This window comes from Girardinichthys multiradiatus, chromosome 20 (genome assembly GCF_021462225.1).
Source record: "Girardinichthys multiradiatus isolate DD_20200921_A chromosome 20, DD_fGirMul_XY1, whole genome shotgun sequence".
NCBI lineage: Eukaryota > Metazoa > Chordata > Actinopteri > Cyprinodontiformes > Goodeidae > Girardinichthys > Girardinichthys multiradiatus.
This window is the reverse complement of record NC_061812.1, coordinates 32,619,693-32,639,683: the sequence shown is the minus strand read 5'-3', so window position 1 is coordinate 32,639,683 and position 19,991 is coordinate 32,619,693. Positions and strand designations below refer to the sequence as shown.

The following is a 19,991-nucleotide window of genomic DNA, read 5'->3' as shown; positions in this document are numbered from 1 at the left end:
GACAAGTATAAATATTGAAGTAATTTTTTTGAGCTGTGAGCTGTTGTTCAACCTCTAATCTTTTTCACCTAACTCTTTTCCTGCCCTATACACTCCCTCATTAGAATTACTGGCAACTTTGGAAAGAATTGCATTGTAAACCACAGATTTGAAGATGCAAAGAAAGCTCATATAAATATAAAATATATATAAAATCCAAGCAAAACAAATATTAGATAGATAGATAGATAGATAGATAGATAGATAGATAGATAGATAGATAGATAGATAGATAGATAGATAGATAGATAGATAGATAGATAGATAGATAGATAGATAGATAGATAGATAGATAGATAGATAGATAGATAGATAGATAGATAGATAGATAGATAGATAGATAGATAGATAGATAGATAGATAGATAGATAGATAGATAGATAGATAGATAGATAGATAGATAGATAGATAGATAGATAGATAGATAGATAGATATGTTGGAGGTTATGATTTGTGATTGATTAATCTTGATCGATAATTATAATTAAAAATCATAATTTGACAAAATCAATTTCTTAACCCAAATCCTCATTTATGAATCGAGACCAGAGATGTTTCTGGTGTTGTAATTGTGGCTCAACGCCTTTGACAATTACAACCGTTAAATACTCCGTAATAATTAATAACTATTGCTGGAGATGTCACTGTTTAATCGGCGGTTTCTGCCGAAACGTGTGGAACTTTACCTTATCTTGACTGACAAATCACTTTTGCACACAATGAACACAAAACGCTCTCTCTTTATCTATGTGGATATTTATTAATCTTCACCTACTCAACATGCAAAATTCTACATAACAAGGCATCTAACTAAGCAAAAATAAAGAAAATAGCAGTGGGTGTTGAATCAACCAGCATTTATGGCAAAATTGAGAATATGACGAAGAGGTGTGGTGGTGAGTGGAGAGTGGGGGGCGCAACTCCACTGTAACTCAGTTATTCTGAGTCATAAAACTTCCCCCAACTCCTGAGCAGACAAAGGGTTATAAAGCTTTTGGCGGCAAGCTAGCGAGCAGTGATATTGGAGACAAAGGAAAATGGAGAATTTTACCATGAGGTTATTTTAACAGTCCAGTCTTACAACGCACCTGCGTTGACTCTCATGTGATAAAACACGCACAGAGCTAGCACAGCGGCTTCAGACATCAACACAACACATCAAAGTTCCAATAAGCAAGGTTACATGCACATATCATTCAGAACACATGAGATCCTAACTAGCGATTCTGATCGCTCTACAACCTCTGACCCTGCCCAGGCCTTCTAATAAAGAAATAAAAGATTAAATAAAAGATGGGTTTTACTTGGTGAAGCTCCTTCTGGGGCAGCGAGTGAGAGGGAAAAAGGGGGGGTTTTGAAGCATTGTTGCGCGTCCATAGTTACACTCCAAGAGAGTGGTCAGTCCCGTCCTTTGGCCTTCTTGACGCAAAGGAAAAATAGGATCTGACCATCAGCAGTCGACTAGGGATGAAACACGGTGGCGGTTCGTTTCCTCGAACTCCGTGTTTTTAGTTACGTGTTAAACTCACGTCTTCGATCGGCAAAGTGAAATTTCTGGCCTTCCTAGTCCAGAAACCTCAGTTATGAATAGTTTGTTGGCCAACGAGAGAGAATAAATGAAGACTCCACGTGGGATCTCTTCTTCTCCAGAGGATGCTTCAGTTGCGTGGTAACCGTGTCAAGATTTCCAGCTGAAGGAGGGGTTTTCAACACGGAGCGCTTTCTATATAGTGTCTTGTGACGTTAGACTTGGGACGCTCGTCATATCAGTCGCAGTGCTCGACGGGATATGTAGTAGTGGGCTGTCCTGGATACAAAATGGCCGATGCCATTGGAGAGGCACAGTGATGTCCAACAACGTGCACATAGTCCAATACTCAGCAACAAGTGGTCCAACAGATAGACAGACAGATAGACAGATAGAGAGATAGATAGATAGATAGATAGATAGATAGATAGATAGATAGATAGATAGATAGATAGATAGATAGATAGATAGATAGATAGATAGATAGATAGATAGATAGATAGATAGATAGATAGATAGATAGATAGATAGATAGATAGATAGATAGATAGATAGATAGATAGATAGATAGATAGATAGATAGATAGATAGATAGATAGATAGATAGATAGATAGATAGATAGATAGATAGATAGATAGATAGATAGATAGATAGATAGATAGATAGATAGATAGATAGATAGATAGATAGATAGATAGATAGATAGATAGATAGATAGATAGATAAAGAAAAAAAGTCAATCCAGACTTATATACATACATACACAGTATACATAACAGTGTTGGTGAAGCACTGCTTCCCTCTCTTGAAGAGCCGGACGGTTTGCCGGAATCGCTTCGAGGCCGACTGGTAGTCCTTCTCCATGGCCTCCCCGAACTCCTCCTAGAGTCAAGTTTTTGCCTCTTCCACAGCCTGGGCCGGGAAATGCTTGGCCTCACGGTACCTCAGGAGTCCCACAAGCCACCCACAGCCAATAGGACTCCTTCTTCTGCTTGACAACATTCCTTGCTGCCTGTGTCCACCACCGGGTTTTGGGATTGCTGCCACGACAGGCAACGACAACCAAGACATACGGTCAAAGGTTCGAAAACACGACTACAAAGTCGATCATCAACCTCCTGCCTAGCGTGTTCTGGTGCCAAGTGCACTGATGAACACCCTTATGCTTGAACATGGTGTTCATTATAGACAATCGGGGACTAGCACAGAAGTCCAATAATGAAACACCACAGATAGGGGAGGCACCGTCGTTTCCCACATGGGTGTTGAAGTTCCCCAGCAGAATGACAAAGTCACCGAAAGGGGCATTATCCAGCACCCCCGACATGGAAGCCAAGAAGACCAGGTACTCTGCGGTACCGACATACTCTGCAAATGTTTTCATTCAGCCCACCTCTATTGCTTTGTCATTAATAAAGCCGACCAAAAATAAACACAAAGCTTTAAATAATTTTCGAGTGAGTGCTCTAGCTCAGGGTTTATAGTGTTCTCAATGCACCCTCTTTATGTTGTGGTGCTTTGTGTGTGCCATTTAAAGGTTGTGTGGCCTAACGTAAAGTCCTGCACTTCTTGTCTTCCAGCAGCACTGACTTCATACGGTTTCTGTACCTGGTAAACTGAAAGGCCCACAAAAACAGTCTTAGTCTGACAGTCTTAAACTATTAATGATTACTTGGATCCCTATGAGCGAGGAAAAATACAAACAACCTGTTTAAGTACAAGCAAAGACAGAAACAACGAGGACTTCAAGATGAAACCAAGAAGATGGATTCCTAAATTCAGAATGTAGCATTGCAAATCATATTTGAAGAAGTTGTTCTATAATAATAATACTTGTATCTAATGCTGTTTAATTTTTTTTAGGTGATTAATACAAAGAAGAAAATGAAGAAAAAGAAATATGTTAACTCAGGAACAGTAAGTATGACTCCAGAAACTGATCCCTGTTTTTTTCGTGTTAATTTGCTTTTGTTTGATGGTTCCTTTTAAAATATTATTTAAGTGGTAATCCAAGAAAGAAGCATACAGTATTTCCTGCACTGTGAAAAAACATGAATAAGATGAAAGGGTTGATCTGCTCCGATGTATTATTGCATGGAAAACATGAATAGTGTGGCAGATTGAATGACATGAGATGGAAAGAAAAATGATGGTGAATTAGATTTGGCTGTATGTGTAAAAAACATGTAAGCATCACAAATTTAGGAAAATACTGAGGAACCTGAAAGACATCAGAAAGATGAGTGACACCAACAACCAATTGAGTCACCGCTTTTAACACAGCTTACTCAGAAGTGTCTGCTGGAGTGGGCAATGCATACAAATGCATCCCATCTTCTCTTCAAACTTGACCTTTGGCATTGCAAATAATTCAATTACTTAAAAAGGCAGTTTGCTTTCATCCTGATACACAGGGCTGATTTGAGTCAATATGTTGAGGCGTAGGATGTAGTAGGAGGAAAATATCAATGCCAATGGGTTTAATCAATTCTTTCTCCTTCTTTTTGACTCACAGGTGACCCTACTCTCATTCTCTGTTGAGTCAGAGTTCACCTTCCTAGATTACATCAAAGGAGGGTGAGTGGGAATAACTACTTGAACAACTGGAAAGAACATCGAATGGCCATTTTTTCCAGTTGTTCTTGCCCATGACGATCAAAATATTTCAGAGCAGGAGAACAATCCCAGTTGTATTCTGTTATTTATTTTGCATGTACACATATAAAAAATTGCCAAAAATACAAATAAATAAAAGGTGTAAAGTAATTTAAAACACATCACTTAGTATAAAAGGCGAATGTAGACCCTATATGTACTACAGATATGTGGTACTGCTATTATATGTAGGTAAGCGCTGATCAAATGTCACAGAAATGATTACATAGAAACGTTCTTTAATCACATGCTACGTCATGCAGACAGTCTGTTTTTTACTGAAGAAGACTACTCATCTCGGCATCCCAAATGCTTGAAGGGACTCCAACAACATTTCAGTTTGATCCATTTTCTGAATGAAAAAATAACTAAACAACCAGGGAAATAGCTTTTTGCATCTCTCTGCACCCTCTTCTGACTTCATGTTTAAGCCCTCGTTGTCACTGTAATCTAATAGATAAAGTTGTCCTCTGAGTGTTATCAGGGCAACCTGATAGCAATTATGTAAGGTGCATTCAGTAAACGGAAAAAGATTTTGAGTTTCCAGTCAGCCAGTCACCAGTCAGCTCTGATAAAGCTGAAAATTGTGCAAATAAGGCCAACTTCTCTGTGCATTAAAATATTATCCTATACACAAAATATTATCCTATACAGATTAAAATATTATCCTATCTAACTCTCAGGTTTTTGCCCTCACAGGAATTACTATTAACAAGAAAAAAAAGTAAATATAATTACACATATAAAAACATTTTTATTAAGAATATTGAAATGCTCACATTTTCATCTTATCGTCTTATCATTAATTATTAGGAGTGTTAAATGTATTTCTTGGTTCAAAGCAGAGACCTTCCCAGGTATTATAGTTCTACCTATATGTACAGTGTAACAAGTTAAAGCTAAACCCTCTTCACAGGGGCTACCAGCTCTTGAACCTCAGGTTACTTTTAGCATCGGAGGTTGGTTTGCATATCAAGTATTTCTCAGGTAAAGTGCTACTTTCCAGGCAGGCCCGTGCTTTGATCTCAACTGTCTCTTCGCAACAGGGAGGCTGTCTGAGGTTTTTTATGTCCAGTGGCAGAGCTGACAAGTGTGACAGATTTTGCTGACAGCTCTCAGCTTTGGCTGATTTATGATACAATAATCTTGAGGTTTAGTGACCTCACTTCAAAAAATATATCATCAGTCTGCACCCTAATGTTACCCTGGCACTTGCATATTAGTGAGAGGCTTGCTGCGAAAGTAGATTTGGTTTTAGAAAAATCTCTTCAACTGTTTTCAGCGGGAAGGCAGGCAGCAAAAATCGTGTTCACAAGCAGCAAGCTTCTTTGTAATGACAATTAAAGCTTTTTATCGTTTTCTAATATGTAGTGTGATTATCGAAAGCCAAGAATAATTCTGATGATAAAATAAGTCAAAATCTCTGTAGTCTGTATCATGAAGCTGATTTTTCTGTCTTACCCATAAAAGAAGACATTTAGTGTGTTAGGATATGATGCTTGGAGTGTCATCAGGACACATCTTTCTGTATTGATTATCATTCAGAGTTTACTTGTCACCTGAAACATTTGGAAGACATTACCTATTACTAGCACTGCATTTTGATAAGAATGAATCAAAATAGTTTTAAAATAGAAAAGAGAAACTATCTAAAATGTGAGTTCAAAATTCTGGTGAAAGTGGACAGACGGTTCCCATTTGGCTTTTTTTTCTGCCTTTGAAAACCATAAAAATAATCTGTGGTAGGACACCCTTAAAATGCATGAAAAAAAGAAACTGAAATATTCTTTACCAACTGTAAAATTAATTAAGTTAAACACTGAAAAATCTCCTCAAAAGATTTTATAATTTGAGCTCTAGCTCAAAAGGCCAAAAAAAGAAAGAAATCTAAAAATAGAAAATCATATGGAAAACTCTTTATTTCTTATTGCAGATGAATTGTTCACTAACCTTATTAAAAAGAAGTGAATTAATTAATAAAATGAACTTTAATTATGTTAGCGCGGTCAGGCTGTGGAATATTACGTTCCTCACGCCAAGCTGAAAGGTTAATGGGAATCTTTAACACATTCATTTTACCATAATTCTTTTGCTGTTCTCTCTGGTGACTTTTCTAGATAACGAGAGGCTGTCATTTAAGCCCCTTAAGGCCTCATTTTGTCATAAATTAGCAAGACGTAGAGGGGAAAGCTTCATCAGCAGGGAAAATTGGATTAGGATTTGCTCTTAAGTGCTCCATCAGTCGAATAGCTTGTTACCAGGCTTGGTCTCTCAGAGGTACCTCTGGCCTCCCATTGAGATGGTGAAAGTCAGATACCTTGGATATCATGTCCTAAATTCTAATTTGCAACTTAGTGGCTGCTCTTTGTGCTCTAATAGTGTTGTTACAGCTTTAAGAAATGTCCTGTTGAATTAATGTATAGATGTATTATGTGATTTTTCACGATGCCCTTTTAATTGTTTTAAGGAATATTCTTTCTATTGTGTCACAGATTGTGTGGGTGAGAGCACATTCATTATTAATATTGCAAGCTGGTCCCTGCTGTTGATTTGTTTTTTGTCTCTTCCAGGACGCAGATCAATTTCACTGTGGCCATTGATTTCACAGCATCTAATGGTGAGTGATAACAACTTCAGAGTGTGTGTATGAAGAGGAGGGCAGGAATAAATTGAGGGGGATATCTGACTGTGGCATGTTCTGTTTTAGAGTCAATCTCACAAACAGAAAGATGGTGCTGTTGTGCATACTGAACACAATCAATGCTCAATAAGTTACAACTCTTCTCTGGGGAGTTACTCCCGCTAAATGTTCTGCTGCTACACTCATTGGAGAAAAAGATATGATGTTACAATTTCTGACCCTCATATAGTGAAACCTCTCAATATCAGGTCAATTCATTCATATATGTTACTTCTTTCTTGGAAACTTCTATGGGAAAAGAGTGTTCCCCAATTAAAATGACCTAAATTAAACAAATAAATGTTAAACCTTTACCTATATAAAATATACAATACTCAAAATCACTGTCATTTTCAGCATAATAGTTAATTATTAGGTCTTAATTCTATACAATATATTGCTAAAAGTGTTGTATAGATAATACAACAATAAATAATAATGCTAATGAGCACAGTTTGTGTAAGATACCTACGTCATTAAGGAGTTGTGAGTGACATGATGGACATGCCTGAGAGGTTTTGTTTCCATTCAAACTTCAGACTTACAGCACTGGGGGCTCTCCATCTTAGGGTAATTTTGCGGTAGGCCTGTCCTCCCACAATACCCCAGGCATCCTGGATGTCACTTTCATTGGAAGTGTTGACAGTAAGGAAGAGGGCCAAAATCATTCGACTTTGGGCGTTCTTTCCATGTAAACAGCTAATTGTTTGGCGGTGTATCAAATTTTCAAAGACTAAATGACCAAACAGGGCTTAATCCACCCAGGAGGACTTCCAAAATTATAGTATAGAAGATTAAAAATACAAAAGCATAACTCAAAGCTCAAAGTCCTACTGATCGCAGTGATTACTTGTGGATCTACTGACAAACAGCTACAGTTTGCATGAAATGGGACTCCAGCTCAAACACAAACAGCAAAGATTAGTAAATTACCATGAATTTTACTGTATCAATGCAGATTTTATGGAGGTTTTCATTAGTATCTACAGGGTCGGACAATGAAACTGAAACACCTGTCATTTTAGTGTGGGAGGTTTCATGGCTAAATTGGACCAGCTTGGTAGCCAGTCTTCATTGATTGCACATTGCACCAGTAAGACCAGAGTGTGAAGGTTCAATTAGCAGGGTAAGAGCACAGTTTTGCTCAAAATATTGAAATGCACACAACATTATGGGTGACATACCAGAGTTCAAAAGAGGACACATTGTTGGTGCACGTCTTGCTGGTGCATATGTGACCAAGACAGCAAGTCTTTGTGATGTATCAAGAGCCACGGTATCCAGGGTAATGTCAGCATACCACTAAGAAGGATGAACCACATCCAACAGGATTAACTGTGGACGCAAGAGGAAGCTGTCTGAAAGGGATGTTCGGGTGCTACCCTGGATTGTATCCAAAAAACATAAAACCACGGCTGCCCAAATCATGGCAGAATTAAATGTGCACCTCAACTCTCCTGTTTCCACCAGAACTGTCCGTCGGGAGCTCCACAGGGTCAATATACACGGTCGGGCTGCTATAGCCAAACCTTTGGTCACTCATGCCAATGCCAAACGTCGGTTTCAATGGTGCAAGGAGCGCAAATCTTGGGCTGTGGACAATGTGAAACATGTATTGTTCTCTGATGAGTCCACCTTTACTGTTTTCCCCACAACCGGGAGAGTTATGGTGTGGAGAAGCCCCAAAGAAGCGTACCACCCAGACTGTTGCATGCCCAGAGTGAAGCTTGGGGGTGGATTAGTGATGGTTTGGGCTGCCATATCATGGCATTCCCTTGGCCCAATACTTGTGCTAGATGGGCGCGTCACTGCCAAGGACTACCGAACCATTCTTGTGGACCATGTGCATCCAATGGTTCAAACATTGTATCCTGAAGGCGGTGCCATGTATCAGGATGACAATGCACCAATACACAGAGCAAGACTGGTGAAAGATTGGTTTGATGAACATGAAAGTGAAGTTGAACATCTCCCATGGCCTGCACAGTCACCAGATCTAAATATTATTGAACCACTTTGGGGTGTTTTGGAGGAGTGAGTCAGGAAACTGTTATGATTTGGGGTTGTTTGGTTTTTGGTTTCTGGGTTTTTCTTATATTTGTCTCACAGTTTTTGAATCATGCTTCTGTTTATTATTTGTCTGGTCATGTTTGAGTCTTGTTCATGTTTTGTCAAGTTTGGTTTTTGGTTCTGGGCATGCTTTAGTTTTTGTTTGTTTTCAAGAGTCTCTGTTCTTGCTCCAGCCACATTCTGTTCTGTCTGTTAATTATCTTTATCCGGTTCACCTGCTCCAAACTAATCTGTCTCCTAGCTCCACCTGGTTTACTCTCCATATATACTGTTGGAATTATGATAATCTTTATCAATAATTATAATTAAAAATCATAATTTTACTAAATTAATTTCTTAACCAAAATCCTTATTTATGAATCAAGACCAGAGATGTCTTCTGGTGTTGTAATTGTGGCTCAACGCCTTTGATAATTACAACCGTTAAATACTCAGTAATAATTAATAACTATTACCAGAGATGTCACTATTTAATTGACCATTTCTGACGAAATGTGTGGAACTTCAACCTTATCTTGACTGACAAATCATTCTTGCACAAAATAAACACAAAACGCCTTCTGTTTATCTATGTGAACATTTATTGAATCACAGCCCTGATACACTTGCTCTTCCGATTTAATAATCTTCACCTACTCAAACATGCAAAGTTCTACACAGAAGGAGTAAAATATCTAACTAAACAAAATAAAGCAAAACAGCAGTGGGTGCGTATGGAATCAACCAGCAGTTATGGCAAAAATGATGACACGGCGGTCTCCAGAAGTACCAGCGAGTTTCAAAACAATGGCATGCATATACAATTCCGAACATATTAGACTCTAACTGCGACTATAATCGCACTAAAAATCTCCTCTACTCTGCCCGGGTATTCCTAATAAAGAAATTTAAAAAAATTTATAAAAGGATGTTTTTTACTTTGTTGAAGCCTTCCTTCTGAGCGGAGTTGAGAGAGGAAGGGGAAAGTTGGAAGTTAATGTGTGTCCACAGTTAACTTCAGGAAAAGCGGTCAATCTTCGTCCTTTGTCCTCCTTGGCAAAAAGGAAAAATATGAGCTGACCATCAGCAGTCGACTAGGACCAAAACAAGGTGGCGATTTGTCTCCTTGAAACTCCGTGGGGTTTTTTTTTGGTTATGTGTTAAGCTCACGTCTTCGATCGGCAAAGTGGAATTTCTGGCCTTCTTATTCCAGAAACCTCTTTTATGAATTTTTCGTTGGCCAACGAAGGAGAATAAATAAAATCCACTCGGGACTCTTCTCCAGGTGATGCTTCAGATGTTGGTAACCATGTCACGGTCTCCAGCTGAAGGCATGTGTTCAAAATGGGCGCCTTCCTATATAGCGTCCTGTGACATCAGACTTGGGACGCCCGTCATATCAGTCGCAGTGTCCGACGGGATCTGTAGGAACGGACTGTCCTGGATACAAAATGGCCGATACCGCCAGGAGGCCTGGTGGCGTCCAGCAACGTGCAAATGGTCCAATATTCAGCAAACAAGTGGTCCAACAATACACTCCTGTTCAGTTGTTCGTTGCGGAAACATTATTCAGATATTGCTCTTGTCCTGTAGTCACGCCACGCCTGTCTCGACCAGCCTCGCCAAGTCGGTTTTTGCCTGTTCTGCCTGCCCGTTCGTTGTTTTTTTCCTGCCTCTTTTTAGAGTGAGTTTTTGTTTTTTATTAAAATGTTTTTTTCACTTACCATCAGGCTGCCTGCTCGTCTGCATTCTGGGGTTCTATCTCGCAAACCATAACAGAAATGTTGTCCTCCACCAGTATCACGTAGTGACCTGGCCACTATCCTGCAAGAAGAATGGCTTAAAATCCCTCCGACCACTGTGCAGGACTTGTATATGTCATTCCCAAGACGAATTGACACTGTATTGGCCGCAAAAGGAGGCCCTACACCATACTAATAAATTATTGTGGTTTAAAACCAGGTTTTTCAGTTTCATTGTCCAACCCCTGTAGAGTCAACACAACGCATGTAAAGTTGCGCGACAAAACCAGGGTCTTGAGAGGCGGGCAGTGGTGTGTATCGCAAGCTTGAAAATGACACCCTATACATTTATATTCGGAAGTAAATTCCGTAGGAGGAGCTCCATCATACACCATTTGCCTTGAGGTGCATTTGTATTTAGTGTAAGGGTTGTTAGTTAAGTGAAGGACTGAAGTGTAGATGGCCACAGAGTTCTTTAATGAATAAAATAGAAAACCTACAGAAAGGCAAGGCACAAGGAGAGGTAAGCATACAACGCAAGTAGACAAACGTAGTAATGGAGAATGAGGCAGAATAACAGAAGAACCAAAAGAGTAGGCTTATATAATGAGGCAGGGATGGAAAATGACAAATGAACCAGAAAAGCTAACCAGAGGAAATGTGGAGCAGCTGAGTCAGGGAAAAGGCAGAAAAGCTGGCGGAGGGAGACTAATTTACGCTGAACAGAAACAGCTGAACCAGGTGTTTTAGTTTCATTGTCCAACCCCTGTATGTATTAACTGGTGAATTTCTATGCCTGTCCTGTGAAAATCTAAGAGTTTTCAGTGCTCCCAGCCCAACACAGGCCCCTATACAGTCACAAAATGACTCATGCTTTGTTTATAGCTTAAATCTTAAATACCCACTGCAATAGATTTGATTTCAACCAGTGAGTAGAGATGTAAAAAAAAGGTTCAGTTTTGAAATTGAGGTAAATATTGGTTTTCAGATGTAAAATATTTTATTTATTTTAAATACTTAAAATACAGATATTGATTAACCTGACTTTGAGACATCAGGTCTGGTCGAAGAGTTTATCTTAAACATGTTAAGAGAGTTTGTAAAAGTGGAAATATAGAAAAATATATCGATAAATAGATAAGAAGCATTGGGCCTCTTTTAACTTGGGTCATATGTATTTTCGAAAGTGAAAAAATAACTCCAGACAGAAAACTTTGGCCCAGATTTGTCAAATTAAAAGCATCAATTCATGGAGTCAAAGTGGTAAATCTGCTGCTGTTTATAGTAAATATCTATATGTTTCTTATTCAAGAACATAGATGCTGACAGATACAAGAACATAAGCAACATTAAAGGAGAAAACATTTAGTTTCTCTTGCTTTGACATTCTAAGTTATATTCTGACAAGCAGACCGTCTAACAGGTAATTTAAGGTTTCATACTGAAGCGAAGAAAATAAATTACATTACATTACATAGCTAGGTTAGCCACATTTGTGCAGAGTCAGATACAAATAATAAAAAGTGTGAACACTTGCCATTTACAATCTAAGTGACACCTAATGGTATATCATCACAAAGGAGGTCATTAGGTGGTCAAGGTCAGAACACGACAGGTCTACATCAAAGAAGGCAACTTTCCACTGCCTTGCCAAAATGCATTGCTTAAGTCAGATTTGTATAGAATGTACATATTAATGACATATTTAAATTGTCTTAATTAATAAGCAATTTCATTGTTTGTGTGCACAAATTTAACCACAGGTAATCCCTCGCAGTCTACTTCTCTGCACTACATGAACCCCTACCAGCTGAATGCCTACGCCATGGCCCTGAAGGCAGTTGGGGAAATCATTCAGGACTACGACAGTGACAAGATGTTTCCAGCTTTAGGCTTTGGAGCAAAACTGCCTCCTGATGGACGTGTTTCTCATGAGTTCCCACTGGTAAATCTCCTTTTACTCATAATGACTCCGTTCAGTTGATTTATCATACTATCAGATGTTTGTTATACATTATAATTGACCACTTTGAATATGATTTTTGTTCCATTGTAAGTTTTCAGTTCATTTATTAGGTTCAATCCTAGCTCTTGGATATTGTGGGTCAAACCAGTTTAAGTTTACTGAGATGTATTTTTTTCAATTTGAGATTATATCGATTATAACCAAAGACCTTGTGTTTGTTAATATAATTTTCAGAATGGAAACATGGAAAATCCTTATTGCAACGGCATTGAAGGCATCCTAGAGGCATACCATCAAAGTCTGAAGACGGTGCAATTATACGGGCCAACTAATTTTGCTCCTGTAGTGAATCATGTTGCCAGGTGTTGAACCACTTGTGATGTTTTCACCAGATGCTTACTGTTTGTGGAAAACTGTTGCTCAGTGGGTAGAGAAGTTTTCTTACCATCCAGAATTTGTGGGTTCGATTGCAGCACTCCTGTCACATGTCAGTGTGCCCCTGAGCAAGGCACTTAAACCCAAATGACCTACTGATCTTCATATTACTGTATGAATGTGTGGGCATTAGTGACTGTAACTGGCTAAATATGGCTCCAGAGTAAAGTGTTATGAGTGGTCAGTATGACTAGAAAAGTATATGTTCAGTCCATTTACCATTTAATGCAATTATTAAATACTGCTAATCTGTTTTAATTAGAAAAATGTAAAACGCTGTCTTGCAAGTAGGTCAAAATTCCCCCCTTTATTTCTAAGTCCTACAATACCTACAAATTCAAAAAACAAATATTTTTATTTATAATTTTCTTGTTCAGTACCTCTGCTTTTTGGTTTATTGCTTTGACAGGTTTACAGGTGCATCTCAATAAATTAAAATATTACAAAGTTAATCCAGTTTATCACGACTTACAGTTGACAACTCAAAATTCAGTTTTCAAATATCACGTAAGACCAATAAAAACATGATTTAAATACATAAATATTGGACAACTAAACAGTATTAATTGCATAGAATGAATGAATTATTGCATCAATGCAGTGTGGGGTGGAGGCAGACTACCTCCACCCCACACCCCTGTGGCTCTGCTAAAATTTTGTTTGTGCAGCTTTTTCTACCACACTTTTTCCTTCCACTTAACTTATCATTAATACATTCCAGAGCAAAATCTTAAGTCCAGAGAAAAAGTAATGAAATATGCACAAGTGTCATAACAACCTAGACCATAAATCAAACCAAAAACCAACAAATGATTGGATATTTGATTTTGTTTTGATTTAAATGTAATTAAATGGAAATTCTGTTCCCTTTTATTTTTCATGTAAAAAATAAATAAAATAAATAAAAAAGAATTGATTGTGTTTCCATAAAATAAATAGTAAAATAGTTTGCAAAAAAAAAAAATGTTCATCATAGTCAGACATCTGATGTTCACATGTTGGCAAGAGATTCAGATCACTAACAGCCCACCAGACTTTCTCCAGATAAAATGTCTTAAAACCCATTAACACCTGACACTAACATCCGCCATAGTTTGTCTGCAGGGTAAATACAGGTGTTAACAAGTTTGAGGTCATATTTCCTCAAATCGCTTTCAAAAGACATCTGTGACACTGCATTAGTTTAAGCAATCTGAACACAATCCATCCTGAGAAAAACTGAAGGTCCACCCACTGACTTGACATGACTCCCCTCAAGCAGCATTATTTTTGATGCATTCAGTTTGTAATGATTATTTGAAGAAGTCATTTTTGAGTCAACTTCCCCTGATCAGTCTTCCAACTTAGAAAATATAGCATCTCTGAGCAACCCTGGGTTTAATATCCAGTATGGCTGCCACATGTATGAAACGAGGGAAAGTTAAAAGAATAACCAATTTATTGGTGCTTCTTTTGTACTATGTGCACTAATCCAGTCGTGCACATAGTACTGTAGAACCTCTATTTGTGAACATATTGCTTCAGTTTTTGAATGCTTAAAATGGACATAAACATATTATCTCCCGTTATGGCTACTTGAATTTAGCATCAGAAAAATTAACCTATCCTACTAGAATTAATTCAACTCAAGTGCTGCCTTCTGACACAAAATGAACCATTCGTTCCTGGACATCTGAGTTGAGAAAAAAAGAAAATGTTCCTAAACAGCCTTGTTAAAATCAGCAGTGCTTTCAGCCAATCTAAAATAACTCTACAGTTTGTGAGTGAACAATATTTTTTTTACCTTGTACACATTTTCATAACCGCTTGTTGAAATTATCACAGAAAAAAACAAGACATGCTTCCCCAAGTCTAGATATTATTATCTGTAGATATCAGGTATATATATATATACAGTGTGAGTGAGAGATTTTTTTCTGTAGTAAGTAGTTTATTTCGAACACTGTGGTCACTGCATTGTAAAATCTCCCCTGACAATCAGATGTAATCTGTATGAGGATTGATCACTCACTTTTACATGGTACATGCATAATAAGAGTGTGTGCAGCCACTCACAGCTGCCAGAAAACTGTCAGGAATTTCACTGCGGTGCGGTTTTATAGCTTAAAATCATCATCATCTTGTGTGCTAAGCTCTGTTAAAATATGCAGTTAAGCTCCTCAAGAGTTTTGCAGCCAAAATAAGTACATCGATATGCAACTCAAATGATTATTCACCGTGGTAATGTCTGGATATTAATGCTGTTCAAGCGTTTGAATGTATCAAGGTGCTACAGATATTTTTGCAGACTGAGGATTGTGTAAGCGGGTAACTGAGATCTGATCAGGCTGGAATTAAATACCTGGTCTGAATGGTGTTTGTTAGGCTTGACTACTTACATCTGTATCAGCCTGCTTGCATGTTTCCCCAGGTCCCGGGTAATTTTAGACATAACAAAACAAGGCTTGTCAGGCACAAAAATCTGTAGAAACTGGGGGGCAAGATGATTTTTACAGATTTTACAGGAAATGAATCTAGTTTTACTGATATCTCCAATGAAACTGTGTCAAAGGCTCTATCAGAGCTAAGAATGCAAGTCATTATTTTCTGTCCACAGGACTGGGACTTTCTGTGCTTTTTAAAATTATGTGGTCAGTCATCACAATGAAATGTCCTACTGGGATGTGTCAGGCCATGACATTGACCCCATCAAAACACTATTAATAATCAAGTACATCCATCAAATGGCAACAGCCCATCACTGGCAGTGTCCTCCCTCAGCAGGATTATGTGCCCTGGATGCTCTGGCAGCCTGTTTGTAATTTGGAGCTCTTGCCTTGATGAGGACATCTGGTTTCAGAATGAGAGAATGATCCATCTCTTTGATTTTGTTTGCCAGAAATGCTAGTTTATTATAAAATAGTATTCAACATTTGAAAACAAACCTTGAGTTTTTACAATAGGCAGTGCTTTTAAAACTACAACAATCTATTGCTGTAAGAATACATTGCTAGTCAATATTTAACATTTGCAGTAACGTACCAATAATTGTTTGATCAATGAACGTAATCCTTAAATCAAAGTATAAAAACATTGCACTAGACATCACTGTTTGTTTTGTCTGATTTTTACATATTTGAAAGTATCGTTTGTTTCCCAATCATATCTGAAGAACAGCGGTAAGAAAAAAAACTTTTTTACTTGATTTTATGTGAAGCAAGAACTTATAAACAGGTATGTCTCCATGTGAATTTGTTTAGATATGTGAGTAAATTTTAAATTCAGGCTTGTTTTAATCTATAGTGAATAACAACCTATCTTCTAATGTTTGATTTAATCTGTGTATGCAGATATGCTGCGGCAGTGCAGGATGGCTCCCAGTACTTTGTCCTCCTAATCATCACAGATGGTGTTATTTCAGACATGGCCCAGACCAAAGAAGCCATCGTAAAGGTAAGAAGTGAAGACAATTCTTTGTTTTTTGCCACACCATATGAAGCTGGGCATATCCAAGGATACACATTTTTGTAGTTACTGGAGTTAGTACGTGTTAAGGCCAATTTGTTAAGGCATTTACTTTTTGTAAAGTGCCACCGGACTAAATATAGCTGTTGATGGCAGGATCATCAGTTGAATTCAGTTACTCTAAACACATACAGGAGAAACTGCTGGTAACAATAGTAATTGTGATGTGAAAAACATGGCACGGCAAACTGAGAACTAAAGCTTTGTATTTTTAATAACTATTTACAAAAGCAGTTGTAAGAAAACAAATGTAAATTCTTCTATTTAACTGTATCATTAGTCTGAAAATGTTACTTCATACTGAAATCCCTCAGAAAAACCATTTTCTACAAAAAGATAAAAACTTAATAGTAAGGATGAATCATGTTAGCTAATTAGATTGTGATTTGATTGCTTTTAGTTCTCGATCATGTGTCAAGTGTTGAAATAAATGCTGAACATCTTATTGGCAAGCAACTGGCGTATTTATGACAACTGGAAAAAACACAAAAATTGCATTTCAAAAATGTCCTTGAAATGTCACTGACGCACACACTGATTTTGTGGAGATGGTATGTTGTGCAGCCTTTTCTTAGATGTCCACATACTATTAAAAACTCTTTCTGTAGCACGCTATTTAGCATGTGTTCAAATTGGTAAATACAAGGGGGTGCTAATGAGCTACTCAAACAGAGGAATGACAGTAGTCACCTTCAAAATATTATATGTCCACATGGTAAAGACCAGGGGCGTTTTAAGGGTTTCAAAACATTGGCGGCTTTAGCCCAAATCCAATATACTTAGATTTCAATAAGACATGTTATAGGTAATTTAAAATTAAAATAATGTAGGATATATTGTACCAGTTCTCTGTCTCGGCTGGTTTTAGACTGAATGTAAATTATTGTGAATCAAACAAAAAAGGTTTGCAATAATTTTACTTTTAATTTTTGATAGAAGATGAATGAAGGACAAGGAGAAACAGAGTTTAGGCCTGATGAAAAACCATTTTACGGAAACAAATAATGACACATTTTGAGGTATTTAGAAAAGAACTTAATCAGAATTTTTGATGACAAGCGTTTTTCTTAATTTCAGAGATGTTGGGCCAGATAAATGTGCTTCTCTTGTCATCTACATAAATTACCTTTTTAAACTTTACATTCTCATCAAAGTGTTCCACTCCTGAGACTCCGTTCTCTTTATTCTTATATTTAGTCAAATGGTAAAATCCTAAAACACATTTATTTTATTATGCCAAGAGCTTTTGAAACATTTGATTAAAATGTTTCCATCTTTTATGAACCTGTTCTTTTTTATTGCCATCTTTTCAGGCCTTCATTCCACTTCTGGAGAAATTTGGCTTTCCAAAAATAATAAATGAAACATTTTACAACACAGTCCTTTGTTATGCATGTGAGACATTAATGCAGTTCTTACTATTAAACACCTTGAGAGGAAAGGGTGTTAAGTTGTGGTGTTTATAATATAGTATGGAGCATCATCCTGGACCTTATCAGTACTAATATTACAGTTATTAATAGCTGTATACATATGGTATGTATGTCTCATCTTCAGTAAAACTGTATCCTTGTTTAATTAGTTTAGTTTATATAATACATGTGTAATTCAGAAAAATAACATAGTAAACTAGTCAATGGTCCACCTGTGATTAATTGCTATGATTTATTTCTTAATTATACTGCATCTTTAAACCCAGAGCTGCATGTTTAGAATCAGCATAGAAGATATGAAAGAGAAGAGGGAGGTTTACTTTTGCAGTTTCTACCACGTCTTACTGGAACCAGGAGATATTTTCCTGGTTTATTGAGCAACACTTTTTTCTGTCTACATGTAGAACTATACTATAAGACTTGCTGCAGCAAAGAGATGCAATGTGTTGATCTGAAGGACCTTTTAATGTCTTCAGCTACGTTAGGATTAAATGCTTTTATTTTTACTGAAGTAGAGGACCAGATATTTTCACATTAAGATGCAAATCCCGCTAGAAGCTCACAGAGAAGGTTGCTGCTGTTTTCTATCACAGCCAGATCATTTAACTTCACCTGTAGCTCAGGTGGAAGTCCCTCATCATGACCCTGAAGATACTCATTAGAGTGAACCTCCACTTCATGTCTTGCTGGGTAAATCAGTGATTAGCTGTAACTTACAATTAGCCCATCCTGAGTCAGCATTCAGGTTTTACCGCTATCTTCGTCTGGGTTATACCGCTCGGCATCCACCTATTCCTGAACACACCCACCCACCAGCTTCCCATTCCCTGGTTGGCTCCGCGGTTGCTCTAAAATGATCCCTGTTCGAGCCGCTCGGTGTAATTTTTCAGGTAATGAAGGAGGCAGGTCGACCTGGAGTAAACTGCTGTTCTAGACTTCTCCAGAATGGAGTCCGTCTCTGGCTGTGCGCGTAGTTGCGCATTAGCGGTGCCGCGAGTGCGCAAATAACTATTTTTTTGTCTTCTCCTTTTAACTCATTGTCAGGTTAGGTGGAGCTGGAGGTGATTATATGGAACACAATTGAAAAATCAGATGGTTTTTAAATATGAAGTCCAATACCATTTTGTGGCTGCATGTTTTTAATTCTTCTAAATTTCTTCTATCAAGAAGTCCGGGGCTATTCAGAGAACATCCGGGGCTTCTGCCCCCGAAGCCCAGGTCTAACTATGCGCCTGGTAAAGACATTAGGAGTAGACAAAAGATAATTTACACTTTTATTACATGCAAACAACACTTCAGAAATTTTGCTCTGCAGATAAAATATTATGTCATGAATATAGGATAGTGTTGTGGGTCATTTCAGATGGTGGTGGATTCTTTACATTTAGTCTGCAATACACAATAATTTAAACTAAATCATCTCTACTTGTTTAACATTGGAAGAAAAAAAAACACTCACTGTTAAATTTTGTTTTTTAACAAATGGAATTTTTTTTTTTTTTACAAAAAGCACTAGCTGACATTTAAAAACAAAGAGAAAATCAGGTAACCCACAAATGTAAAAAGCTAAAATGGTTATCAGCTCTGGATCCAGCAGTTTAGTTTTCTGTTTTTTTCACACCAATCCAGACACAGCAGGAGTTTGCAACAACAACAGCTGTTCAGCAATATGCAGAAAAAGCCCTAAAGACACAGCTTCATGTAACAGTGTCAAAAGGTTTAAGAACAATAGAGTGGATGTAGAGTGTTTGTTTTTCGTTTAAGCTACAGATTATTACCTACCTACCAAAGAAAACATGTTACAGATATTTGAAAGGTGTTACTGCCTCTATGAATATAGCACGAAAATAAATCTACTCCCCAGAGGCTTTCCTGAAACTTGTCATCACTCGATTTTTTCCTTCTTTCGGCTGCAGATAGCAGATGTGTGCTACTCCTTTTCTTTTTGTTTAGTGTCTC

General features: G+C 37.6%; 1 protein-coding gene across 6 annotated transcripts in view; it reads left to right on the top strand.

The window, feature by feature from the left end:
- Window positions 1-19,991, top strand: part of cpne5b (copine Vb) — a 186,611-nt gene that overhangs the window by 153,440 nt on the left and 13,180 nt on the right. For all 6 annotated transcript variants that reach the window (XM_047346317.1, XM_047346316.1, XM_047346315.1 and 3 more), the window contains 6 exons: window positions 3,432-3,485; window positions 4,084-4,145; window positions 6,794-6,840; window positions 12,458-12,639; window positions 12,895-13,022; window positions 16,425-16,527. In XM_047346317.1, the coding sequence (XP_047202273.1) occupies window positions 3,432-3,485; window positions 4,084-4,145; window positions 6,794-6,840; window positions 12,458-12,639; window positions 12,895-13,022; window positions 16,425-16,527 (576 nt within the window). The remainder of the gene's footprint in view (window positions 1-3,431; window positions 3,486-4,083; window positions 4,146-6,793; window positions 6,841-12,457; window positions 12,640-12,894; window positions 13,023-16,424; window positions 16,528-19,991) is intronic.